Source organism: Xiphophorus hellerii, chromosome 18 (genome assembly GCF_003331165.1).
Source record: "Xiphophorus hellerii strain 12219 chromosome 18, Xiphophorus_hellerii-4.1, whole genome shotgun sequence".
NCBI classification, from domain to species: Eukaryota; Metazoa; Chordata; class Actinopteri; order Cyprinodontiformes; family Poeciliidae; genus Xiphophorus; species Xiphophorus hellerii.
The window spans coordinates 21264828-21291664 of NC_045689.1; the positions used below are offsets into that span (position 1 = coordinate 21264828).

At 41.3% G+C, this 26837-nt stretch overlaps 2 protein-coding genes across 2 annotated transcripts; both read right to left on the bottom strand.

Annotated features, from left to right (window-relative positions):
- Positions 1-584: 584 nt before the first annotated feature.
- On the bottom strand, positions 585-9873 carry rilp (Rab interacting lysosomal protein). Its single transcript, XM_032545973.1, has 8 exons — positions 9271-9873; positions 7675-7798; positions 4910-5031; positions 3472-3684; positions 2642-2814; positions 2402-2521; positions 2189-2287; positions 585-1246 (listed from the first exon to the last, which is right to left on the bottom strand). Exons 1-8 carry the CDS (start codon positions 9604-9606, stop codon positions 1120-1122), a joined length of 1314 nt encoding a protein of 437 aa, XP_032401864.1. The 5' UTR covers positions 9607-9873; the 3' UTR covers positions 585-1119.
- A 474-nt stretch (positions 9874-10347) lies between these two features.
- On the bottom strand, positions 10348-26545 carry prpf8 (pre-mRNA processing factor 8). Its single transcript, XM_032545925.1, has 43 exons — positions 26378-26545; positions 25263-25440; positions 24984-25152; positions 24652-24816; positions 24288-24506; positions 23993-24205; positions 23288-23413; positions 23058-23163; positions 22575-22765; positions 22350-22469; positions 22047-22236; positions 21799-21918; positions 21301-21435; positions 21055-21184; positions 20753-20949; positions 19771-19977; positions 19233-19396; positions 19011-19137; positions 18565-18757; positions 17815-18002; positions 17492-17730; positions 17240-17386; positions 16936-17146; positions 16734-16850; positions 16397-16644; positions 16141-16320; positions 15698-15833; positions 15419-15588; positions 15110-15239; positions 14876-15022; positions 14605-14765; positions 14325-14516; positions 13681-13918; positions 13467-13595; positions 13048-13161; positions 12789-12962; positions 12441-12634; positions 12092-12331; positions 11834-11975; positions 11603-11743; positions 11381-11520; positions 11036-11238; positions 10348-10944 (listed from the first exon to the last, which is right to left on the bottom strand). The coding sequence occupies exons 2-43, from the start codon at positions 25429-25431 to the stop codon at positions 10790-10792; spliced, it is 7077 nt and encodes a 2358-aa protein (XP_032401816.1). The 5' UTR covers positions 25432-25440; positions 26378-26545; the 3' UTR covers positions 10348-10789.
- Between the last annotated feature and the right edge of the window lie 292 nt (positions 26546-26837).

The window sequence follows — 26837 nt, forward strand, 5'->3', positions numbered from 1 at the left end:
TCACTGTTTGTCCCTCAATGACATAAGCCACTGGCCTGCATGAGTAGCGCATTTAGAGGAGGGGCTAGACAAAGTAAAAGTGGTGACTTCATCCCTGCATGTTAGCTGGAAGTGGTGAGTTTGAAAACATGCATAAAAATGAAGTTACCACTATCCAGAAGCTTGGATAACAGCCAATCATGGCACCAAATGTCGAATACACACCAGCCAATACTGTAGCTCTGTTCAAATAATGAATGACTTAGCAGCAGGAAAATACGTCTTAAACAATAAACAGTAAGTTAAGGCATAAGCGTTAAAAATGCTAGAGCTACCAGAAAGAAAGAGGAAATAAAATGATACAGAGGCAAAAAGTTACCACGGTCCAGCTTTCCTGTGGACAAAAACTCCTAAAATCATGAAAAATATTAAACTCAAGAATTTACTACAGAGGTTAAGGAAAAATATATTCACCTGAAATAAAATGCCACCATATAGAACAGATAAGTGCTTATTATGACAAACTTCTATCATACAATATAGGTCAATACTTCAACTGAACAATTCACAAATTCAAGAGCAAACCAGTAAAATTAGAAATAGTTTTTTTTTTAGCACATGTTCAATATTCATGTGGGCATTTATCTACCAACAGTGAAAAAACTGAGCTTAATGAAATGATCTTTCTGTCTTTGGTCTTAGCTAAAAATATTTGAAGATAAATATAAAAATATATACTATGGTAGATTTCTCCATAATTATAAGCATTTAAATGTTTCTTGTACATATGTATATATACACTTGATTGTTCTAATTGCTGAACAAGAAAAGGTTTAAGAGTTTAAACGTGTCCCTCTTGTGTTTACATTGTACCATTTAATCCATGTTTAAGCTCTTACTGAGCTAAAGTCACGATTGAAAGAGAGCTGAAAAGTGAGAGTTAGCGGGTTTGTTTATTAAAATGACTGACATATTATTATGTCTTCTCCTCCTAAGATACTTTGTTTTGTTTTACCCAAGCACGAGGAGCGTTAAAATAACTTCCACTGAACCAACAGATGCTCTGCTACGAGCTTCAGAGTGAGGGGGAGGAGTGGCTGAAAACGGAGAGAAACCTCGCAGCAGCCTCTCCGACCGGCATTAAGAAGTCGGCTGTTGCTCTGTCTCCTCGCTGGCCTCAGTTTCTCCCAGGATTTCCCAGCTGGAGGCAGAGTTGCTCATGTGGGTGGGGCTCCTGCTGCTGCTCGCGCGCGTCAGAAAGCCGAAGCTGCGGCCGACAGAGTGGAAGAGAGAGGCCTCAGGTCAGACATGCGGTCAGGGATTATAGCTAAATATAGACAAGGATTGGCAGATCATCGGTACACTGTCAGAGGCAGTGGAGTGGAACTCATGTCGCTGTGTTTCTGTGGTTTTGTTAACCTTCATTTGATAATGCTTTTATTTTTGCATCCTTACTGCTGCAAAGTTACATATATAAAGTGTCTTGTGAAAAAATATTCACTCAAACTTTCTCACATTTTGATATCATGAGCTAAAATGTATTTTACTGGCATTTCGAGTGACAGACCACTCGATTGTACACAAAGTAGTGTACAATTGCAAGCAACATGATATCTGGTTTGCAAATGTTGTGCAAATAAAAATATGAAAAGTGCAGAGTGCATTAGTATTCAACCCCATGGCCAAACCTTTGATAAACCCCCTTCCACTGCAAATACAGCTTCCACTATTTGAGGGATCGTCTCTATCAGATCAGAAATTGAAGTGTCTGACTTTTTTTTTTTACTAACAAAAAAATGAGCAGCAGTTTTCAACTCTATCCATAGATACTACATTGGCTAATCTAATACACCACCATGCGTATTTGATCTAAACCGTTTCATTGTAGCTCTATGTTTAAAGTCCGCATTATACTGCAAGGCGAACCTCCGCCCCAGACACAACAGTTTTGCAGCTTCAAACAAGTTTTCTTTCAGTTCCTTCATTCAACACTGACCAGCTTCCCTGTTGATGAAAAGCATCCTCAAAGTATAACGTTGCCAACGCCTTCTTTCGCAGCGGGGATGGCATGTTCAGGATGGTGTGCAGTACATACAAGTTGTTTTATATGTAAAGGTTACATTTTGACCAGAACTCTGACCCCTACAGGTTTTAAGCTGTAACCACACCTATGCTTGGCCAACCAGCTCTACTTTCAGTGTGAACTTACAGATGCCGAATGCGTGACTCAGCTGGTTTGTTAGGCCCGTCTACTTCTGAGTGGTCCACTTCTGTCTGCCCATTCAGGGAACTTGTCTCTTCTTTATCACTGAAGAAAAACATATGGCTGTATTTCTCACCTCTTTCATATGTTTCTTCATCAAGACTTTATTGGTGGGTGAATTTCTGAATATGAGGAATGTATTTTGCCTCTAAGAGGTACCTGATGCTGCTCAGTGGAATCCCCAGCATCTTCGCCTTTATCAGCTTCCTTCGTTCTTTGATTGCCGACCGGACAGCTTCCAAAAGGAAGCCTGGACACCTCTCCTCATTCAAAATCTCCCTGCAAATAGAAGATGATAAAGAAAAAAAAACATTAGGAAACTCTTAAGAACTAAAATAAAGTGCACCTGAATCTGAAATGTTTCTCATTAGTATTCAACTGAAGCTCTTTAAAACCCACCTCTGATAGTAGTTGAGCTCCTCCTGCACCAGGAAGAGGTTGGTTTTCAGCTCGTTCCTCTCAAACAGAATGTCCCGCACCTCCTTCTTTGTGAAGCACGGCTGATCAAAGTCGTTCTGCTCAACTGTTGGCTTTTCGGCCGACTCTTTAGCTGTTTGACTTGGACTGGGCAGCTGGGGGAACAGAAACTCATTAGTATGTGCAATAACAAATAGCGAATAACCTCTAATGAAGAGCAACTGAACTGTATGAAACTTTGAGGAACGAAAACAGTGAGTCAATAATGTGCCTTTAACCCTCCTGGATTGTTCAACTTGACAGTTCAGAACCTCTCTTTCCAAAATGAACATTTTCTTGACATGCTTGCATTTGAGAAAGGCAAAATTTAACGCTTATCCAGCCAGTGCAGATTGGATTTGGCATGTCTATTTATTTTTGCACATTGAGCTCACGCAATGGGCAAAAATATTGCTGGCTTTTGACGAAGACGAATTTCCTTGAAATGGGTGTTTTTACAGGACAACGACCTTAACACACCAGTATGTGGTTCCAGATTAGCAAGGTTAGCATTATGGAGTGGTCAGGACAAAGCCTAAAGTTAAAGTTAACAGAAAGGTTGTGGTTTGAACAAACAGCAGCTACTTCTGTGCTTCATAGGAAAGCTGAATCTCCCAACCGTGTTTAGGTTATACAATATATATTTTTGGATCACCCTAATATTCAGTTTTCCTCAATTTGATGCTTCAATTTAAAACAAAGAGAATTGTTTACAATACATTTGCATGTATAAAATATATAAGAAGAGTATTAAGTGCAACAAGACCACATACAGAGCTGTTTCCGTCAGCTTTGTTCAGCTGTGTGTTTCCGTTGGCTGTGTTCAGCTGTCTGTGGAGCCTTTCTATCTCCTTGTTTTTCTCCTTCAGGTCCGTCTCCACGTCGGCCTTCCTCTCCACCATGCTCTTCAGCTGCGTCTGCAGCACGTTCTGCTTGTGCCGCAACTCTTCGTTCATCTTCATGAACCGGTCCAACTGCTCCTGGAGCTGCGCACACATGAACACACACACACACACACTTGTAACGGCATCATGAGCAGTGAGGCAGATACTTACTGTCTCAGGGTTTAGAAACAGAGGTACAATCAATATGCCACTGCTGAACACAAAGACAGAGAGCCCCAAAACAGTCATGTTTGTGCTTGAGGCACATGGTGAACAAATAAACCACACACTGTCAATAAACCACTCATAAGGGTTTCCCCCAGAAAACGTGCTAAACCCGGTGCTCATGGCACTAGGGGAGTCATCCAGCCAGCTGCCATGTTTTTGAGTTAAAAATGTTTTAAAAGTTTACAGGAAATTTGAAAATATCACTTGATAATTATGAGTTATTGGAAGACTGGAAGATTAATACCTAGACACCAACAATAAAATCTTTAAAAAAAAGGCAATAATTAAAAAATAAAATAAAATAAACAAACAACGCTTAGCAATGCTTGGTGGGGGCACAAGTAAAGCCTGGGGTCCCACTAGGCTCATAATGAACAGCGGGAAACCCTGCTCATTAAGTGACAAATATTTTAAACACCAACGCCGAGACAAAATCAAGTGAAAACGTCATGAACTAAACTACATCAGTTGACATTTAAGGGTTTTTTTAATCCTTTATGTCAACTGATTGGGAGTAACAAGTTAAGCATTGACAAACACACCCAGACTTGGCCGTTGTATAAATCATGTGGTGTGCGTGCCCTGGCAGACACAGAGACGCATGCAAGCAATCAGTCCAAACTGCACATGCCTACACACCCCCACACACACACGCACACACAGAAGCTGTGTGGGCAAAAACAACGCCTGGGCTTGCCTGAGATCTGCAAGCAGCAACAATGAGATTAACCTCTTCAGTCTTTAACCAACCGTTCACCGACTTGCCCGCATCCAGAGTCCTTATTCATGTTGTTACTGAGTGCTTTATAAAACATTTCTGAATTGATGTTTAGCTTCTTGTAGTATTTTAAAGTGATCTTCTTCATCACTTTAAGTTTAGGATGCTTTTTCAGGACATTTCTGACTAGTAGTACCAAACTGATCATGGCAGCTAATTACGTAGTGAGAACTTTAGACCTTAAGATGATCACCTGCAGTATAACCAACTCACTTCTCAGATAATAACTCTATGGGAATCATCTGTGTGTTATCACTGATATCTTTCTTAGTGTTTTAGCAGTTCAATGGTACAAGCATGACTGTTTCTGTGCTTCCTTACCGCTTCCACCTCTTTGGAGACTGTGGCGATCTCCTGGACTTTTGCCCTCAGCTCATCTCTCTGCTTGTCCACCACCCCCTTCAGCTTCAGCATCACTTCCCGTTCCTGCCTCTGAGTACGATCTAAGAATAACAAACACATGATATATAAAGGCGGAGGAAAGCAAAGGTACAAAATGGCACTGTTATCAGATTTCTTTGCCATCATTACAAAACATTTTGCTTGAAGTTCTATTATGAAAGACTGAATGTACTGCAATCCGCTTAGTGCAGCGGTAAGAAGTAACTGTGAAACGTGTGCCTTTGAAATGATGCTTCACATACAAATACGCAGAACACTAATTGTGTTATAATATCATATAAACATCTGATTAACAAACACCAAAGTGCACCTCTGGGAAATCATGAGAATTTTTCTGAAAGTGGAGTTCCCAGTTTTCCAGCCTAACATGATTACTGTGTCACCAACATTTCATCATAAAGCTAACACAAACATACCACAGATAACTCCCTATTATTTACTGCTGTATGGAGTGCAAACTAAAACATTGTGCCGGATGTCTAAACCTGAGAACAGAGAGATAGATACCACACACTCATACCATTCAAGTAAGATATGTTTTTTCACCATATTTAAATAAACTGACTCCGACTTCAGACATGACGTGGCTGCACTAAGAGAAGAAATAAAGTACATGTCCTAAACCCAAACCTGTGTGATGGTTAGTTTTAGGTCTGTGACTGGCCGGTGAGCTGCCCACCGGGTGCCGTAGTTCTTGCATGTTGGACGGGAATAGAAAATGGGGAGATTGAGGTTTTGTCAAAAACAAAAGAAATGGAGGTAAATGAAATCAAAAACGTGGCTATTTTAGTCCAGTAAACGTAAAGCTTGACATTTGAACTAAGCTTCATGAAACACCAAAGCCTATTAGCTTTTATTTTCTCTAGTTCAAATTAAGTTCTACTTTCATATCCTCCCGCATAAAACATAAGAGTCAGCATAACTCCAAGTTTAATTTTACATGTTTGAATTTTTCATTGCGAATACAAGACAGATTTGGTCTTTTATTTTGCTTAAAGATCATTTGTAAAATTATAATACATATTTATCTTTCTGTTCTGATAAGATGCTCATTGCATTCATCATAAGCATGAATATATATTTTTTTATCATTTATTTGGTGAGCTATGATGACACACCTTTATTCAGTTTTAGACAAAAATATTTTGGATAACTTTACATTTATTGAGGATTTTATCAAATCTATACAGAGGTAATTAAACACACAGGCTTACATACAGTATATCATATGTGGTAGATCTCATTTTAAAAATTGGTTTTCTGATGGTACTTTTAAGAAAAATCCATTCAGATCAAAGGTTGGAGTCACTCACATTAGCTTAATGTTAGTCTGCTTTATATGTTTTAAAACGTGTTGTGATCATTGCCCTGCTCTCAACGTTTTCTGCTGTTAATATTAAGGTAAAATTGACCAATTTACTAGTCCTCTATTTTTTATTGTCAGCAAAAACAAACCAATAGCATGATGCCGCCACTACCAGGTCTAACTGCTTGCATAATGTTCTTAGATTTAGAAGCTTTAGTTTGTCCCAACAGGAACATTGTGGGTAGAAATTTGCCTCATTTGACCATAAAGCTTTTCTCCAGAAGACTTTTAGCTTGTGTGGATAGCAGCAAATTTCAGTTTGAAACAGCCGGTTCTAAAACACCCAAGCATATTTCTTGATTGGCAAAGTCTTAGTTCATGTTGACGTGAAACTACAATGACTATTGTGTTCATAAGAGCCCTGTGCCGTGGGTGTTCTAGAACATCCCATCATTCAAGTTTTGTATCATTTCAGACAGAGCAGTACTGAACTTTTGCGAACTACGCTTTCAAATTCTGCCTGTCAAGAAATCAAACAATTCAAACAGGCTCTACCAGTTCTACTTAGCAGTGGTCAAATATCCAAACAAAAACTGTGCCAGAAGCTTGTTGTTGACCGCAACGTGTAAAGTAACTTGTGAAATGTCATTTGGTAAAGTACTGCAGGGTGTCCCCCAGTGTAGTGTTGAAAATGTTTCAAATAAATGATTAGATTTCAAAACTATTATGGCATTCGCAAAATTCTCTCCGTAACTTTACCTAAGAAGACAACATGCTTTCCACAGGATAATAACCATCTTTCGGTGTGGGCCTCCTCTTTATGTTGACATAATAAACATTTTGTGCAGAGGTTTCTTCTCATACCGGGAGAATTAACAAAAACAAAGCATAGTTTGTGCGTTGTGAACTATTAACCAGTTGGACATCTCTCGAGTTTACCATGAACGCCTTACAGTTAAGCCACTGTTTTGCATGTGTGCAGTGAGTACCTGCATTTCCATAAAGCTTTTACATACACCAGAATGACAAAAACAGGGAAACCACAAGGCCTGGAGAGGGAATTACTTTGTCAGAGCAGAGCAAAAATTTGCTTAGGCAAATGCCATAAAAAAATCTATTGTAGTCCACTCTATAATCCAGAACATGGCGTTGTATGGTTTCACAACACCACAGATCCAAACATATCCTGTCTGAAATTTGTATTCTGTTACATGTAAAATGTCAAAAAGTTTGATAGTGTAAGAAACTACCCCAAAGTAAGACGTAAAATCAAAATGTAAACAAGAGCATTAGGATCCAAACTAAACCATAACGGCAAAACTCAAGACAATTGTCTAAGTTGACCATAAAAAGTTCAACAAGTATTTAAAGAGCACACCTTCCTGAGCATAGGTGCCCTCCAGCCTGTTCTTCAGCTCCTTCCTATCATCCTGGAGCAGCTGCAACCTGGCCTGCAGCTCCTCACATCTCCTCTCCCACTGTTCCTCCTTCTGCTGCAGCTCCTGCTCCAGAAATAGGAGAAAGATGAGGAAATCATAACCTCAGAAGAACAGGATTTAATGTTATGATGCAATTGACCATGCAGAGTAAAAACTCTCATGAAAATTTTGGAACCGGGACCAGTTGTTCTTTTTTTTAATAATATGCCACAGTGAGTGTGTCGCCTTTTACTTGATAATGTTTGTCATTTTTTATCTACTCTGTCAATCATTACAATTCAGAGAGTAAATTAAAATACCTTCACTAAATTAAGATTTAGCTTTCTCAGTTAGGTAAACTTCTGACAATTTCTTATTCATGGCACAATATCATATTATATGATGTACATACTGTATCTCAGTCTTATAATCACGATGTGCTATGAGGTACAATTACTATCATAAAATATTTCTAAAGCATCAGATAATATCTGAAAATTATGATGCAGCTAATTCTATTTTATGATTATGAATTATTCTGAAATACTTATACAGTGGCAGTTCTCCCAATTAAAATTAAAATGCAGACAATTATTTGAGATTGTGGGGGCCAATAGATTATTGGGTCCTTAGTAGATTATTGGGTCCTACAGAAACCCAATGATCTACTAAATCGGACATGCATAAAAGTAACAGAAATTTTCTCAAGTGGACAGGTAACAGATAAGAAATTGTTGGCACTCATCACTTTCTAATGCGACCCCAAATCAAACACTGTTACTTATCTCAAAATTATGATCTGACTAAGTTATAAAGAGTTTAAAATATCATCTGATAATTACTAGTTTATTGCTATCTCTCAATGTGAGATAGTTTGGTGTTTATTATTAAATAATACCTGAAGTAAGATTACTTTAAAGTAGTACATTTATAATTAGGATATAAAATGGGAACATAATCTCATCATGGCTTTCTGATTATTACATTATCACATAAGTGAGATACTATTAAATATAATTATTAGATATCCATCCATCCATATATACCTACTTAACTGTGGAAGTTACAGAAAATATTATATTTTCTCAATATTATGTGATTGAATAAGCCCTAGTGAACCAGCTGTGTTATATTTAATGAGATCCATTTATGTCTTCAACGATTCGTCAATATTTAAAATGCTCAACCAAGACGTTCACCGAGTAACTGATCTTGTTGTCTTGACAACGAGGGATTTAAATGGGGTTATTTGTAAAAATGGCAAACCAAATAACTACTTCAGTTGCAAAAAAATATGTCTTGTAGTTACACCCAAATTCAAGTTTTTTCACTTTATCACCTATAAAATTGCTTACTACACTTTAAAAGTTGACATGTTGAAGGTTTTAGCAGCATTTTGTGGCGGTCAGCCATGTAAACCGTTGGCTTACAGCAGACAGAGCCGTTTGCTACAGCGCGAGTTGCTGTTACATGGTTAGAACGTTCTCCTAAGAGAAATACATAGTTCGTTAAAAAAAAAAAATGTATACAAAATGGTGGCTGCATTTAAAACTCACCCGGATTTCATTTTTCTCGTAGCCCTCCTCGCCGTCTTTCCCCCAGCGCTTCTTCTGCTGCTGGAGCTGGATTTGCTCGAACGTCTTCAGCAGCTCCTCTTCCCTCAGAGAGAGCGACTGGCTGCCGGAGACGAAGCTCTCCAGCAGCTCCAGCACCTTCACTATCTTCGGAACCAGACCCTCCACGCTCTCTTTGCCGTAGCCGTCGATGAGCTTCTCCACCTCGGCGCCGACCAGCTTGGCTATTTCGTACACATCATCCACGGTTAGGGCGGAAAAGGTCCGGTTAAAGCAGCAGGACTCCTGCGGGAGTCTGCTCTCTGTGCCCGTGTCCATGATGTCTGAGGCCAGCAGCGGCAGCAGTTCGCTTCACATACTCCAGCCCCCCCCCCCCCGCTCCTCCCTCCGGTTAAAGCAGACTCGTCTGCACTTTGTGAAAGTGAAACAGTGAAAGTAAATTCTTCCAAACCTCGCCTGCTTTGGTGTGCACTTTAAAGCGCATGCACTGAACACAGGCGAGCAACATGCCTGCTCATGTTCCCAGCTCTCAATTATTTAATGCCGTGTCAAGAAGCGCTTCGGTGGAACAAGGCTGGGTCCTGAGCAGCGCTCTGTCGTAAACCCGCTGCAGGACCCTCCTCCTCTCCTGACCAATGTAACGCAGCACCGACACGCTGCCAGTTCCTGAAGACTGATGCACCTAGCGGAGCGTGAAGGCTGGGGTTTCCTCTCTGCAGCTAAAACCACAATTACCATCTGCAAATGCATGTAATTATAAAACGTGGCAGGACACCAACAGTGCAAAACTATCCATACTCCTTAAACTTTTTCATGTTACAAACTTTTAACATATTGTATACAGACAGAAGAAAACTACAGCATACATTTATTTGTATGTGTTTGACATAAGTAATTATTTACTAGGTGACTTCTGAATGCAATTGTCGATGGGCAAATTTATAAGCCTAATAAAGGAAGCAGTGTTCACGAGCCCTAAATCTAGATGCAGAACTTCCTCTTTACTCACAGCTCTTGTACATTTCAGAGAAATCCCCAAAAGGAAATTATCCAAGCAACTTCTATAAAAACTGATTTTTATTTAAACCCAGCATTTAACATCATAGGATGTACAGTTGAAACACATCAACAGGGTATTTCTAGTATGAAAATGCAACTTTCAATTTCATTTCACAAAGGGAGAAGAGGAAGTTGTGTCTAACCTTCTGAAATAATGTCAAAAGTTACACCAAATATTACGTCCTGAAAAATACTAGTTCACATACAAGTAAGCCACAAGAACCAAGACTTACCAAGAGTTTTACTGTAAAAGAACAAAACAGTTATGGAAAATAATGAACAAAACTAATTCTTAAAATCTCCTCAAGTCTTCACATAAAAAAAAAGCAAAATATCACAATTGCGTGTCTTATGAAGAAATATTACAGAAACATTTCTGGACTGGCTCTTCATGATTCTGGCAGATCTATCTACAAAGATTTGAAGAGCAGGAAGGCGGAGCTCAGCCGAACATGTCCTCTCTGTCAGCGTTGTAAATCTCGCCCTCCTGCAGCGAGGCGAAGTTTAGGAAGTGCGAAGGTCGATGAACTTCATGGTAGAACTCTTTGGGGTTGGACAACTGCAGGTCGTACTTCATGTTGGGATCGTGGCGCACACCTATTGGCAAAATTCATTAATTGCACCAGTTCTGGAAAAAAAGTAAATGAAAAGAATGGAAGAACTTTAAAAAGAAACTAAGGAAACCAACCCATGAAGTTGTAGTTCCAGGAGACTTGGCCGGGAACCATGAAAAAGCCCAGGAAGCGATCAGAGAGCAGCATTTGGACTCTTTCATAGTGGGATGGAAGGTAACCTTTCGGGTTGTTGCCTTTATCGGTGTTCTGGCGACCCCACTCATAGCCGCTGGGGGTCAGCTTGTAGGCTGTGAGTGTGCACGAACCAGGCGTGAAGCTGAAACAAAATACAAAAGCCTTCAAGTCAGAAAACTCTTCACTTTTTTACAATCTATACCAGGGTTCCTTTATATTTTCATATCTAATTACATATTTTTCAATAGTTTTAAGCTCTCTTTTTGCTCTGATTTGAAACCTACCTGCAAGTGATTATGATGGTCTTTTCTCCATCCCATGACGGGTTATCAGCCATGATCTTAGCGTGGGTTGTAACGTCCTGTGGGGACAGCTGTGGGGACTCGTTCGGCTGTGTGTGGATCCAGCCAAGAGGCTCCATTTCCTGATCAAGCATAATGCATTTTAAACTGAACAGATAATATGCATATAAATTTGAGAGAGCAAAATGTATATAGTGTCGTTACTTTAAGATATTCATGAGACGGCAGCTGGTTGGGGAGGTGGACAGTCTGGTGTGTCCCCCACTGAGGTACCATGACGATACAACGGATCTCCTTCACCTGGGGGTTGTCTGGTGGGCTGGTGCCATACAGGTAGCCTGCAATCTGAGGCAGCAATAACAATTTTCATTCAAAGACTCGATAAGATTGCGGAGGAAGACGTAATTGACTACGGGGTTGTTCAGGGGGTCGTACCTGAGCCCGCAGATCTGAAATGCAAATGAACTTCTTGAGAACGTTCTTGGGCAGGATGTAGGTGTAACCCGTCTCCTTGATGTCATCAGAGGACACATAGATGTGGTTGGTTCGGAGATGGAGGTTGGCAGCAGATATGGCCCTGATTGAGAATTAAAGTCAAATGAGAAAAAGACATCGTCATCTTACAGTTGACTACTGTGGAAGACTCCAGCTAACACCTTCCCATTAAATCTTCTAGCCAATGTTTCCACACACCTGACTCTCCACTCAGTCTTGGAAGAGAAGGTCTGCGTCTCGTAGTTAGAGGTGGTGGAGGTGATGATCTCATCGCCATGTTTGTTGACGGTGCGGGTCTGTGTGGCGGTGAGCTGCGACTGCTCTTTGGTCTGTTTTTCGATCTCGGCGATCTGCTGACGCTGCTGAGACGGGGCTGAGATCTCCATACCCAGGATGATGTCACGGATCTCAGACTGAGTCAGGGAGGCGACGTTCACGCTGCATACAGACAAAACAGGCTTTAACTACAAAATACAATCTCTGCTTATTCTGAGTTACAAAATAACTTGAGCCACGTTCTGAATAAAGTGAACAGAACAACTCTTACTTGTTCTTTTTGCCATAATCGGCCAGAATGAGATCTTTAAGTTGAACTTCCACCTTGATCCACTCCTCATCCGTGAGCGTGGGCCAGATGTGATGGGGCTCAGTGATTGTGGTTTTATCAGGTTTCAGGATCACCTTGGCGCGGTCGTTGTTGACGTGGAGCGCTCTTAGGATCAGGATGAGACGGGAGAAGGCCTGGATAGGGAGCAGAGAACCAGGCAAGCTTTTTACACAGAGAAAGTCTGTTTGTTCTAAAACATCAAAACTGTCTGCAATAGTATTTGGTTGGACAAAGTAAAGTCAATTAACAAAAAAAAGTCTTGCATGTATTCTAAGAGGCGGAACTCACAGTGTAAGACGAGATGGTCTTCAGCCAATCATCGTAGAGGTTGAACAGCACCATCTGTGGCTCTGTGGCCTTCAGGATCAGGTCTCCAAACTTTTCCACCTTCAGACAAGCCTGGAAGGGCAGCTGTAACTCTGACCCTTTGATCACGATGTTGGGGAAGTCGAGCAAGTGGACCTAAGCAGAGACAGCGAGCTGTAAAACACAATTTCCATCCATAGAAGATGATTCTTAAAGAACCAGTCAGAGAGGAAGGTCTTGCCTCCAGAGGGTCCAACATGCCCTTCCTGGTCACAATGATCTGTTTTGGCTGTTCCTCCACAGGGAGAGAGCGGATCAGGGCAGCAACTTCTTCAGCTGTTTTCCATTTGGCCAGCTGCAAAGAAAAACAATATTTTTGATATATCCAGCATTTTCATAACTACTGACGGTAGCTTGATTGGCTATAAAATGGCCCTATGTGTCATGCCACCCCTTTAAATGACAAAAAACATAATTTTTTTGTCATTTGATTGTGGTTGTGATACAGCAGAAAACAGAAACTTAACCAAAGTTCTAGGAATCCAAGATGATTTCTTTGCTTTTTAATGTTTTAAAGTTAAAACTGAAATAAAAACTCCAGACCAAATTCATTTCTAAAACCAGAACAAAGTCCACAGGTGAAAGGTAAGAGGTTTTCACCTGTCCCAGACGTTTCTGTCCAGCCCACACAGATGTGTGGATGATCTTGAGGAACAGTTGGCCTGTCCTGGGGTTGAAGATGAAAATGGCTCCATTGATGGGCTTTGTGGTCAAGTTTCCTTCAAACGTCTGTGTTCAGAAATTAAAATAATAAATGTGACGATTCAAAATCCACTTATCTAAATTTCAACATTTATTTCATAACAATTCTGACCTTGTGGATGGTGACTCTGTACACGTTTGTGTCATCCACAAACCAGATGATCTGGTTGGAGAAGAGTTCTCCGTAGTTCTGAGAGGACAGGTACGGTTCAGTGGGCTCTGAGGAGTACAGCTGCAGACCCTTGCGGATGCGCTCTCTGAGCACATACAGAGCCGGGTTGGCCTTCATGATCTTGGCCATGGCCTGCTGGATCAGAGGCTTGCTACCAGGGAACCAGTTACCATAGGCACTGGATGAAAAGCAGATAAAAGGCAAGGTTAGATACACCTGTTCTTCGCCTGAATAAAATATGGGAAAATATTCAGTAACCCTCCTAAAATGGTCTGGGTAAATATTTACTTTATGGTATGGCAACTGAAACTAGTTGCCATATTGGACAACTTGACCATTTCCAACAATCCCAGAAAGTGTGAGGTCTAAGAAATGATTATAGTAGTGAACCACAAATACCAGACCATAATCTCCTGGTAAATAGGATCGTCAGTGAATACTCCTAACACTACATTTCATAAAGATAAACCAGTGTGAAACCTGAAATACTGCCTTAAAAACAAACACTATCTTTAAAGGAGGCCACAGGATGGATATGGATTTTGAAGCAAAGTTTTTGTAATAATGACTCAAACAATGGGCACCTGTGCAGGTTGTAAGCCAGGTCAATGGCAATGAGCACTCCAGTGGGGGAGGGGTAGATGCTCATGTTGTCTGTGGTGTAGTCCAGGAACTTGGCTCTGGCGTAGCGCTCAATGTCGTGAGAGTCATAGTCGCCCCATCTGAGCTGAATGTCAATCCAGTACTTCTGTGTGGTGGTGCTGTCCATCACATCCCTGAAGAAGAAGGTCAAAGGTCAGGTTTACTTGCACACGGAAAGGATTCCAATTCGCATTTAGATGGAGTTTTCTCCTTAAGACCTACTTTGAGTCAGCTAGCAGAGACGGGCGGGACACGTTCCACTTGTAAGACGCAAACAGGAGGATGTCTGCACAGGACGAGTTCATCTTGTAGGACTTCCTAGGATGGATGGTCTCCTTCTGCACAGTTTCGATCTCCAGAGCATCGAGCTCCTGGTCAAAAACCTGAGACCCAGAGAAGGATAACTAATTAAATATCCTACAATTGATACTTTTGTTCTGCTGTTTCGTTTGTGGATATATGACTCCTTCACTCCTAAATGCTGGGAACCCACCTGACAGAGATCCATGACGATGCTCTCGTGAATCTTCTGCCACAAGTGAGCCCTGAAGATCTGAATGAGGGAGATCTTCAGCGTGGGGATCTTGCCGTGCATAAAGATTCCTGTCAAGTCAAGCTGTACTTGGAAACCCACGTACACCTGGAGACGAGACAGAAAAACAAAAGTTAGATCAGGACATTCACAGCTAGTAGAGGAGCTCATTTAGAATCAGATAACTGTACTAACGTTGGCTCTGTTGATGGTGGGGGACCACCACAGAGTGAAGCGACGATTCGGGATTTGGTTCAGACCAGACCTCTGGGCGTTCGTCAGCTTCTTCCATTTCATCGACTCTTCAAAGCCGCTAGCCTTTTCCCTAAAGCAAAGATTAACCGTTTATAAAACTAGAATGTAGTAACAACGAGCCACAATGCAAGATCAAAGAATCAAAGCAATGGACAAGTTAGAAATAGTAAAGAAACTGTTCTAATTAGCTTCTATTTCAGTGGTCGATCAAATAACCCATAACTACTCTTAGTGGTAAAGTGAACATACCAGAAGAGACCCTCCCAGGTGGGGAAGTAAGTGCCTTTGAAGAGTGTGTGCTCCAGGATGCCCTCCACACCGCCTAGAGCCTGGATCATGTCTGTGCGGTAGTTGTTCAGGTTCCACAGCTTACCGTCGTGCCTCTGGTGGGTCCACCAGAAGGGATTCTGCTTCAGCACCTGAACTCCGGAGAGAGATAACATGTTGGAGAAGCTTTCTTTCTTCCTTTTTTTTTTAAACACTTGACATAAGTTAATATTTCTAGTTTCCTGATCAACTCTATTGTACCTGATACTGTTTGAAGTCTGTCCTGACTCTCCAGCCTTTGTCATAGGCCAGAGTGTGTCTGTCCTTCTGGAAAAGTGTGTTGATCCGAGGTATTCCTCTGTCCCACGAGTCCTCCAAATCCTCCAGAGTGAGACGCCTGGAGCCAAAAAATTAACATTGTAGCATAATCGATTTAAGCAAAATTCACAGAAGCCTCTCAGAACAGGCAGCATCATGAAGACCAAGAAACAAAGCAGAAAGGTTCCAGAATATTCCAGGTTTCAAAAATTTCACTGAACACTAAACAACTGATCATCTGAAAATGGGTCAACGTTTTCCAATATTTCAATTTGACTAAACTGACACGTAAGGGCATCTTGTTTATATACTTTGTTAAGGCATAGTAAAATCTGTACTAAAGAAAATTTGGTTCAGACAAATGACCTTGTCAGTCAAGATTTTACCTGTTTTGGGCAATGGCCTCCTGTCTCTTGAGGGCGTACTCAGCCCAGACTCTCTGGGAGTCGATGAACTCGCTCTCCCATGGCTGAATGTAGCGGTACAAGTTAGGAATGAGCTGATCTTCTTCATGACTCATTCCAGACCTGAAGTGGGTGATCCCCACGTCTGTCTGCTTAGACCACCTGGCAACCAAAGACACAACCAAATGAGACAGTTGTTCAGGAATAGCGAGCAACCTGCTAGAGATGATGTCCGTACCGCAGGTCTGACTGTGGGATGAGAACGTGACCCATGGACAACATGCCAAGACCACCCAGCTCTTTAGGAGTGTAGAAGACAACCGGAGGGAAACGGCTAGGCATTTTAGAGTTCAGCCCGATCTTGATACGGGTCTGGATCTTGTTCTCGCATTTCACTAGAAGGTCCAGCAGCTCCTGTGTGTTGACCACAGCCTCACGGAAGTAGGTCATCAGGCCGATCAGAGCCGTGTTCCATTTGTTCACAATCTGAACGCATAAACCATATATACTCAGATGATTCCTCCCTTTCAGTGGACTGTCAGTTACCACAGTAGCTTGTGACTACAAAGACTAACCTTGGTGAAAGTGGTGGATCCAGAAGCCATGAGAATCTGACGCACTCTGTTGTGGAAGCGCTGCATGGATTCATCATCCACACGCAGGAAACACTGGGCCGTCCTTTCTTTAGTGACCTACATCAAAAAACACAACAAGACGCCTTCAGAAACATCGGAAAGAGAAAATCCAGGACTGTTGAGCTTCTGACTTCTTCCCCACCTCATTCTGCAGGTTCCAGACACCATCTTTGTGAGTGAACTCCTCATAGCTGGTGCGGCACTTCGGAAGGATGCGGCACTCGAAGCCACACATGTTGAATAACAGGTTGGGGTTGTCTTTGCTGTAGACCGACACAAAGCTGTTCTCCCACTGGACTGTGGTCACAGACCTCGGCAGGCGGTTCTTGATGTCCCAGAAGACTGCTCGCCCGCTGAGGACATCAACAAGAGGCTTCAACTCTACTGCCGTCTCGTGAAACAAATCTATTTTCACAAACGTCCGACTGATTTAAGGGCAAACTTACAGGTTAACGTCGTGCTTCATCAGTCTCATGCGGGCATCACGAGGCCAGCACTTCTTGTTGTTGTATCCCACGATGTTCTCGTTGTTGGGGTCCGGGTGCTCCGTCAGGTACCGCTGAATCAGGTCTCTGGCCTCATCAGCAGAAAATCTGCAGAATAAAACAAGTTTATACAATTTAAAAACTCCTACAGATTTCAAGTAAAGCAAAACAATATAACCTGAATACAACTATCCTGTGTTGATATGTTCCTACCTGAAGAAGATGTGAATGCGGTCGATGTAACGACAGTACAGCCTGATGGGATGGGCTGATTCGGTGGTGGTGTCCTGGAAACTCAGGAAGTCGTTGGGCATCTGGGGTGGGCCGGCCATCTCACTGGCACGGTGCAAACCGAGCACCAACAGGTCCATCACAAGACCATAGTACTGAACAATGAACGAGGCAAACTGGAGTCCCCTGATGATGCCGTAAGAGTTGGTGTGGTTCATGTCCTACAGAAGAGATAAAAGCATTTAACTCGTCTTCCAGTACCTAATTGGCAACCATGTTCTAAAAGAATCAGTGAACAGGGTTACCTTGTAGTTTATCACCACGTTGTTCTTGGCCGTCATGTAATCAGCAATGTTGTGGTCAACGATAAGACGCAGCAGCCTGTTGAGCAAAGTCAGATCGATCTTCTCGTACATTTTCTCGTAGCGAGACTCCAGCATCACGTTGCACTCGCCCTCAGCTGTTTCCCACACGTCCTGCAAGTTGTTGACGCCTGAGGAGCAACAAGACACGTTATTAAAGCTCGTTAAATAAATATTTATAAACAGTTACAGGGTTCTACACATTCAAAAATCTAAATTTTTGACTATTTTTACATCTACAAATTTTTAAATATTTTTAGCCATTTGTACAACATTTCAGCAGAAAACTTATGTAGCTTTATGTTCTGGAAATCACAAAATAGCACAAAGCTGAAGATGGATTATGCAGTTTGGTAAAAAAAAAAAAAAAAAATCTTTTTCTTTTGGTAGTTGAACAAACTTGCATAAGCACAGTTCAAAGATAAATATTTTTTCAGAAATCCAGAATATGTTTATCTTGCATTAAAATCAAAATGTCTTACTGTAATGCTTTACTAGCTAAATAATCCTGGCCTGGTATAACAATGTTAGGTGAAAATATTTAAAAAAGGCCTTTTTTTAAAGAATTTCTTCATCTAATGAAGCATGGAATAAAGTATGAATATTTAAATTGTTTAAATTATTTATCTACATTGAAAAAATTATTTAAAACTCTGGGGCTCTGATGTTCTGAAAGCCTGATGTGAACATCACCTTGGCACCACTTGTAGACCAGAAGCGGTGGAGGTTCAGTGTCAGCTGGTTTGATCCAGGGAGGGAAAAGTCGCCTCTTGTCTGCCTCATACCACAGGTACTGGTCCAGGTAAGCATCTGTGATCTTCTCCAAGGGCTCCACATCGTACACAGGCACGAGGTGGCTGTACAAGTCCATGAACTCGATACCAACCTGCACAAAAAGGAAATACTCAAAGTCTGACAAAAGAAATCACACATAGTAACAAAACTTTTTCCAAATTACATTTAAGTTTTGGTCTAGAAAGATATCAAGATTGACTTCAAAACTATTTTACAGGAAGCTATTAGTTTTTTCTTACCCTTCACACACTGACCGTAATAAATTCTATAACATTTTGAGCTTGAAGCTCCCTGCCTTAAAGAACATACATCTCTAAACTGTCTCCACATTTCTTTGTGCTGACCTCTTTGAAAGCTCTCTGTGTGAGCAGGTGACGTTTGATCCTGGAAAGCGCCTCATGCGGGTTGTCGTAGGCCTGCTCTATCAGCCCCAGCTCCTCCCTCTGACTCTGATTCAGACGAGATTTCACACTAACAGACACAAAAACATACATGGAAAAAATATTAAACGCTGAGGCAGAGAACACAATTATATATAATTGATGATCGTCATGAAATTAAATTACCTGTATGCCTCTTTGAGCCTCTCCAGAGCCAGAATCAGCAGCTTGGTGTCGTGTTTGTAGGACAGTGGGGGGAAAGGTATGGGAGAGAAGCGCCGACTCTCCAGCCAGTGCACAGTGGTTGTGTAAATGGCCACAGCCTCTTCTGCAGTGATGTAAGGTCCGTCCTGGAGAAACAAAATACACAAATCAAGATCCATTTTAGTGAAAACAAAACTTTCACTGAATTATTTTTGGATATCTGCTATTAATCAATGCACTAGGTTGTAAATATCTTTTGAATATATGAACCGTGAAGAAGCCAATCGCTCATGCGGCCAGCGACATAAAATCCACCATTCATTTTCATATTCCTCCAGTTCTTACGCACAGGCAAGCTGACCAATGCAAGTGCGCCTTTGTAAGAGGACTTCAAAATAAGTTATCTGTCTTGTTTTCTAACTGAGGAGTCTGTCATAAACTCATTTACCCAATGAGTGAGTACAAACGTGAGAAGAAACAAAGTTCCTCGGTGCTGAGAGAGTTTAAATGAGGAGGTTACCTTCAGATAGTTGTGCTGTCTCTCTTGCTCAGCCTTCAGGTACAGACGGGTCAGCCGGCCCAGGTTCTTCTTGCACACCGTTTTATCCACAGTGGCTCCGCGGCGAATTCGTTCTCTGTTGTAGTGAGCCGTGTTGGTCCACCAGTCGGCTTTGGCCTTCACGTATCGCAGGATCATGTTCTCAATGGGAGTCGGGAGACCAGGCACCTAACAGTTTGGGGTGAAATTACCTATTTTATTCGTTGTTGTAATACATAAAAATGTGTTTATGTACTCAAAATAATCACAAGGTTCTTAACATGATGCAGATTTTTAGGAGTAATATAGAACATAAAAGTTCATATTAGTCAACATACTGTCAGATTTTACCAATTATTTTTTGAAGTAACAGTTTCTCAAATGACAAATTCAATTTGGATAATGAGGAGTGAGAAATGTGGAGATGATTGGGTCGGATCATTTTTACCTGGATTCACCTGAAACTCAAAAATCCAATCTTTTTCCTCACTTCAAACGCAACATCGTCCTATACGGCCAGTTGGAATTTTAGTGTGGATACCTTTACTCAGTAAAAATGACTCAGATTTTTAAGCATCAGTAAGGTGTTTAAAATTAAGTCAAATAAGTTATCGCATGAGGGTAGTTCATTCATTCAGGCTACAAGACAGAAACTTTAATGACATACTAATAAGGCTGATTGGAGTTACACAAAGATATGCCGTTTATCATATTGACGTTCCAACCTGTTATAAAACTTGGTTAGAGTTGACATTTTAAACTAACACTGGATCTGTACGATTTAATCAGGTTGAATTATTTGCCAGCATTTTCAAATCCCCCATTTTAATTCTGGTACATTATAGTTCTTGAACACTATCGGAAACACACTGAAATCAGCAACAGCAGATTTTGTTTGCTTTTTAAAACTCTTGTATCTCTTGCGAGTTACCTTGCAACCCAGCCATGTCTATGAAACACTGACCTTCCATGGGATGTTGGCCTTCCAGCACCTCCAGGACTCACTGAGGTGCTGCAGGATGGTTCTGGCCTTGTTCTGTTTGATGCCTTCAGGCATCATATCCAGGATGTCGTGCATCACTGCAGCACGCAGCTCCAGGTCAAAGTGCGACTCCACGCGCTGTTTGGTCACAGTCTTGGCCACGCCCTTGGAATGGCGTCCTGTTGAAGAAATTTAACAGTATTTTGGTGTTGCTCACACATTTCCTCATCTATAAAATCTGAATGTGTGCACAACAGCAATCAAAAATTAAAAGGATGCCTGACCTTCGAACTGCCTGGCCAGCAGGTTCCCGAGCCACCTCTCCAGCAGCGGAGTGATCCCCCGCATGAAGAAGAGCCACACTCTCCAGCCAGCAGACCAGAAGCCACAGCCTGGCCCTTTGCCCACAGGACCCTGATCACACACGAATTAGACAAATTAGAGTATAAAGAATCTCCATAGTTGATATTCTTGATATTAAAATCACCTTGTGTTCAGTAACACTGGAACTACATGGTGCGTTTACTCACAGTGTTAAAGCGGTAGTAGACGAGATGCTTCAGGTCTTTGCACATGCGGATTTGTCTCATGAGCTTGTACTTGTAGCGGTACATGCCCGTCAGCTGTCCCACGTGTGCAAAGATGTACTGCAGACCGTCAGCCAGCTACCAAACATAGACACAAAATCAAGTATAAGATCACCATCAAACAACTAAAAAGACCAAATCAAACAAGCCTTAGGCGCTGGTTTCTCGTATCAGAACATGCCAAAGTTTTACATTTGAAAGCTGCTACAATTTTCTAATAATGTGTCAATAAATTAGAATTCTAGTTGCAAGATAGCAGAGAAAGTCCAGTCCAAAACGCAAGTACTTTCTTTTGGTATTTCAAGTAATTAAACTGCAACAATGCAAAAAGTTCAGATGTTCACTGTGGCTGAAAATGTGCATCTAGAAAAGTGAATAATCCAGTTTATACTTTAAACTTCCAATTAATCCAGAACGAATAAGGAGACCTTTAAAACACACCTGAAAGGCATCAACATTTCCCAGTCTGTACTGCACATGGCTGTCCACCACCAGCTTGCTCAGACGTAGCACCTCTCTGCACAGATGGAAGGCGTTGCCAAACCTGGACTTCTTTCTCTCCTATAGGGTAGAAACATGTACGACAGTTTGCACAAAATACTGTAGAATTCAACAAACTCCACCAGATCTCACTACGCTCCGAGCATTTCATAAAACACTGATAGATGGATCTGTGCAGGAAACTGCACCTTTGTGGTGAGCGTCTTGACCGGCTTCAGGTTGAAGTTGTAGTCCAGATGCAGATAGTTGAGGTTCTTGCGATGAATGAGCAGATTGAGCATGTTGTAACCCTGCCTGCAGACCTGCAGCCCCACCTCCACCCAGTCCAGCTTGGTGGACTGGAAGAACTTTGTTGCCTTAAAGGAGCGGAACAGGTACCTGAAAAGCAGCAGAGGCAAAACCTTTAAACAAAATAACAAATGGCAATTACATTGCTTCAAACTGAGATGAAAAATTAACAGGAAATCAAAGTGATGGCAACTGATGGTGACCTCTTCTTCTGAGCCTTGGGGGGTCGGTGTTTGAGAGCGTTGAGTACGTAGTACTTCAGCAGTTTCTGGTACGACACACGTACTTTCACCGGTTGTCCTGCAGGGCAATGCTCTCGGTACCTGAAAAATAATTCACACTAGTTTCAAGTTTCTCAAAAAATATATTATATGAGCTGAATCAAAAAAAAATTTTTCTTCTTTAAATCACAATGGTTGTTAGCGCACCAGTTTTTGACCAGGGGGATATCGATGGCGCGCCTTGTGCGGCCAGAACGCAGGTTGAAAGGTCTGGGGGCCCATAGGAGAGCGATGCCATTGGCTGTGTTGTCAGTGTAGAGCGGCGTCTCTTTAAGGAACGGCTCCACGAACTCTGGAAGCTCAAACTCCTCATCATCATCAGGGAGAGGCTCTTGGCTCTGAGGGAGTATAGGAATTAAGAAATTTGTTATAACAGTTTCTGACTTTTAAAGAAAAAAAAACTCAAGAGAAAAGGGAGAACTTATAATAAGAAGGAATATCTGAATGACAAGGAGTACTCTGCAGCTGCAGACAGGAATAAGATAAATAGTCACCATTCATGTTACTATTCCCCTTGTTCTTACGCACATGCAAGCAGGCCAATGCAAGTGCGCCTTTGTAAGAGGACCTTTTAATAAAACGCTGATTTATTTATCATGCAGAGCAGAACGAAGACGATAAACCACAAACCTTGACCGAATGTCTGTGAGAAATGGGGTTGATCAACGGATCAAAGTAGAATGCAGGAAGATCTGGGTCCTCAGTCTTGATAAATACCACATTGGGTGTGTGGTACCTGCAGAAAAACAGATATTAGAACTAGCACAATACATAAATCGTAGCAAAATTTATGTTTCAACAGAAGAGAGGAATGCAGTCAAACATGCCTTTGTTTAAACAAATTATTGTTTAGTTCTCACCAGGTAAGGTGCACATGGTGCGGCAGGTTATTGTACAAGTAGGGGAAAGCAATCTTGTACTCGGTCCTGATGGGCTGCCGGATGATGATTTTGTTGATGTCGTTGAACTCGTTCCAGTCTTCATCCCTGCAGAGCAAACAAACAGCTAAAAATGAGCGGTGAGGGCATCCATACATTTTACATCTCATTCTTTTTCTGATTCTGAATTCTTTGAACATTTCACCTGGTTGGGTTGCATGTTCTACAAACCATGAAGCACCACAATGCTGAAGTTGACTTAATTCACACATAAACTCAGTCTAAAGCTCTGATCTACGGTCTTGGTGACAAAAAAAACTTGAATTTTACCTATTGAGAAAATCTTAAGAGTGTTTATCTGTGGCTTCTCTCAATAGCTGTAAACAAATACATACATTTGACTGGGGGGAAAAAAATCTTTACTTCATACTCTATGAACTACAAAATGCCTTGAATGCTTTGCTTTTCTGCAACAAAGACAAATGCTGTAAATGTTTGAGTTGTCTGTGAAACTTTTTTTTCTTCCAACATGGGCTGTTGAAAGGAAATTGTAATTTCCATCTCTGGCTACAGATGAAGCAAACAACTTCACTGAAATGTTTCTGATCAATTAATGACACGCGATTAGAAATTTCAGACTCACAGTCCAGCAAAACGTACAGTGTGGGCTTAGTAGAAGCTACTTACTGAAGATTAATGTCTCTGACAAGTGGCTCAAACTTTGGTCCTCCTGGGATGGCCATGTTCAAAGCTTTTGAAGTGAAGAAGGCCTTCAGGTCAAACAGATAAAAGTAATTAAAGTCCACTAAATCTGTTAGAAGCTGATTGGCCAGGCGATACAGTGTCGACATCATGGGGAGCGTGAACTGCCAGCGACGGTAGGTGGTGCCATTCACAAACCTGAAAGATAAACGTCAAAATGTTTTAAGATTTTACGTCAAGCTGCAGCTGAATTTAAAACTTTAAACAAACGAAGACTCACTTGGGATTATCTTTCAGGGGCTGGTGCTCATAGAACCACTCCACGACTGAAGAATCTTCCTCAGTATCGAGCTCCATCTGAATGGCCTCCAGAGGTTCCACATCCAGGATGTTGTCTGCGTAGTCCAGCGGTGGCTCTTCATCATCAAACGGCGGAAAGCGCATCCTCTTGAAGTGCCGTCGGTCACGCTTCTCACGACGCATCATGATCCACATGGTGCTGACATTTTGTGGGGAATAACACGATGTTTAATATATATACATATATAAAGAAAAGAAAACAAGACATCTAAGCAGACATCTTTCAGGTAAACAATTTAACAAAAAGGGCACAAAATGAGAACATGGATGTCCAAATCTCTCACCCCCACTGGGCAATGTAGACAGGCTCTATGACCCAAGGGATTTCATTCACAAAGGAAATGGCTCCGGTGATGTGATAGAGCACAGGGACATCTCTGATCTGCTCCCAGGGCATCGGCATGTTTTCCAGAAGCTTCAGCACTGCGTGAGGCATGTACTTCAAAGCGCTGCACAAGAACAAATAAACACAATCAGATCCAGAGAAGCTGAACTCCAAATTATCAATCAGCATAAGAAGGGAAAAACCTCAGTGTTGTTTTAAATTGCAACTTCAGTACGTTAAAAAACGTTCAGAAAAACTCTGCAACAATACAAGAGTAATATTTGGTCTTACCCTAGGTAGACTCTTTTGTCATGGCGAAACTTTCTATTGGTCATGTCTCCATGGTCCCTTATGATCTTGCGGACGTGCTCAGGAGGCATGTCTTCCTTCTGGGCATCCACAAAGCCAAACTTCCTTTTCTCCGCATAACGTTTGGCCTGCAGCTGCTGCCATTTCCTTGCTGGAAACACCATTAATTATCAAACATTTTAATAATTATTTTACAAATGCTCAAAGTGAAACCAGTCTAGATTTGATCTAATATTTTCCAGGGGAAAAAAAACAACCCACCTTTTTCCTGGAGTTTTTCCTCAGACATGTAATCTGGAATAGGCGCTGGAGGGGGAACAACAGGGGGTACGCCTGGTGGAACACCAGGAGGGACAACCGGAGGTACTCCTGGAGGCACACCTGTTGGCATCCCTGGAGGGACTCCTCTGTAGGGAAAGGCAGCTGCCATGGTGCCTCACTGATCAAAACAAAAGGTTAAAAGGCAAAATGATCACATATCACGACTGGGTTTTGATTATTTAACACAAATTAAATCATCAAATAAGCTGAACTCTATTAAACTATTGATGAATGTACTTGGTGTTGCCTGTCAGGGAACTTGATCGTTCCTTGCTTGGTTCTTGAAATTAAGTATTTTTGCAGAGAGTTGTAGCGAATTTTAAATTAAATTGGGGGCATAAATTATCACAGAATTTTAGTTTTGAAAGGCTCGAAATACCTTATTCAATTGCACATATTATGTAATTAATTGAAAGTTTTTTAAATACTCTTTCAAGTAGAGTAGTTTGTACTGACACATAGCTTTTGCAAATTTTGCCAACGCCCCTAATTTTAAATAAATCAAGGACATGAGTAAATCCAAACACCTGTTTATTTTAGTCGTTTTACAGCAGTCTTTGTGTCTGCATTTTCCTCCAATTAATTCAAATGGCTCCATTCTAATACTCATAACTAATTTAAAAGTCGAAACTCCAGGCGTTAGTTCAAAGACAATAGAATGCAAAATTACATTACACTATGAATTTATTTTCAAGGTATCACTTTGTTTAGCATCAAGCTGAAAAGATAAACAGTAGCTTCCTTTTTGCGGACCTTGCTAACTTGGTTAGCTCAACACGGCTTCATCAGGCGGCGCACATACAAACCATCTATACAACCAGAAATAAAACGGCAACATCACCAGGTAATAGCTTACAAACTTGTCTCAATTTAATGCTTGTAAACTAAAAACGACTAAACAATCACTTTGCTGCAAATCAATGTCAGTATTTAGATAACTAACCGCAGGCCCGACATGTTACAAGTTAAATGCTAGCTTGATGCTAACGCTTGGACAGTGGCTAACGGCTGCATGTTAAGTAACAAAAAAAAAAAGCAAATTAAAGACTACAAACCTCGATACTTTCGCACCAATTGCAGTTGTGTTAAAACAGCTTCTGACCAGTCAATAAAAGCTTCTACAACATATCTCCCAACTCGTGTGCGACCGTATCGTGCTTTTTTCCGCTTCAGCGTCTCAACGAGCTGAACCAGCGCACGACGGTATCCACACGATTAACGCAGCTCAGAGGAATTCTCAGATACCACTTACGCAAAATCGAGCGATTCTGAAAACGCGACGAGATACCTTCTACGCCAAAAAAAAAAGCGCAAACGTAAGAGGAGCGCTGCTTTGTGAATGCAGATTTGACTTCCGGTACAGTACTGTCCCCTACTGTCTTGGAGTGCATATCACACCTGCTTAAAGGAGATTAGATTAAATTTGAACCAGACAAAAAAAACAAAACAAGGATAAACTATAATGAGTAGGACTCATTAGAGTTTTACCTTTTACACAGGCGTACAACCTTATTA

Excerpts from the sequence above, each read along its gene's own strand:
- rilp (XM_032545973.1), bottom strand. The coding sequence starts at position 9,606 with ATGGACACGGGCACAGAGAGCAGACTCCCGCAGGAGTCCTGCTGCTTT. Across the intron at positions 3,685-4,909 it reads TCTCCAAAGAGGTGGAAGCG|CTCCAGGAGCAGTTGGACCG; the intron begins GTAAGGAAGCAC and ends ATGTGTGCGCAG. Across the intron at positions 1,247-2,188 it reads GAGTCACGCATTCGGCATCT|CTTCGGCTTTCTGACGCGCG; the intron begins GTAAGTTCACAC and ends TGTCGGCCGCAG.
- prpf8 (XM_032545925.1), bottom strand. The coding sequence starts at position 25,431 with ATGGCAGCTGCCTTTCCCTACAGAGGAGTCCCTCCAGGGATGCCAACA. Across the intron at positions 22,470-22,574 it reads ATCCCCCTGGTCAAAAACTG|GTACCGAGAGCATTGCCCTG; the intron begins GTGCGCTAACAA and ends ATTATTTTTCAG. Across the intron at positions 11,521-11,602 it reads CGTCTCATGAATATCTTAAA|GAAATGGAGCCTCTTGGCTG; the intron begins GTAACGACACTA and ends ATGCTTGATCAG.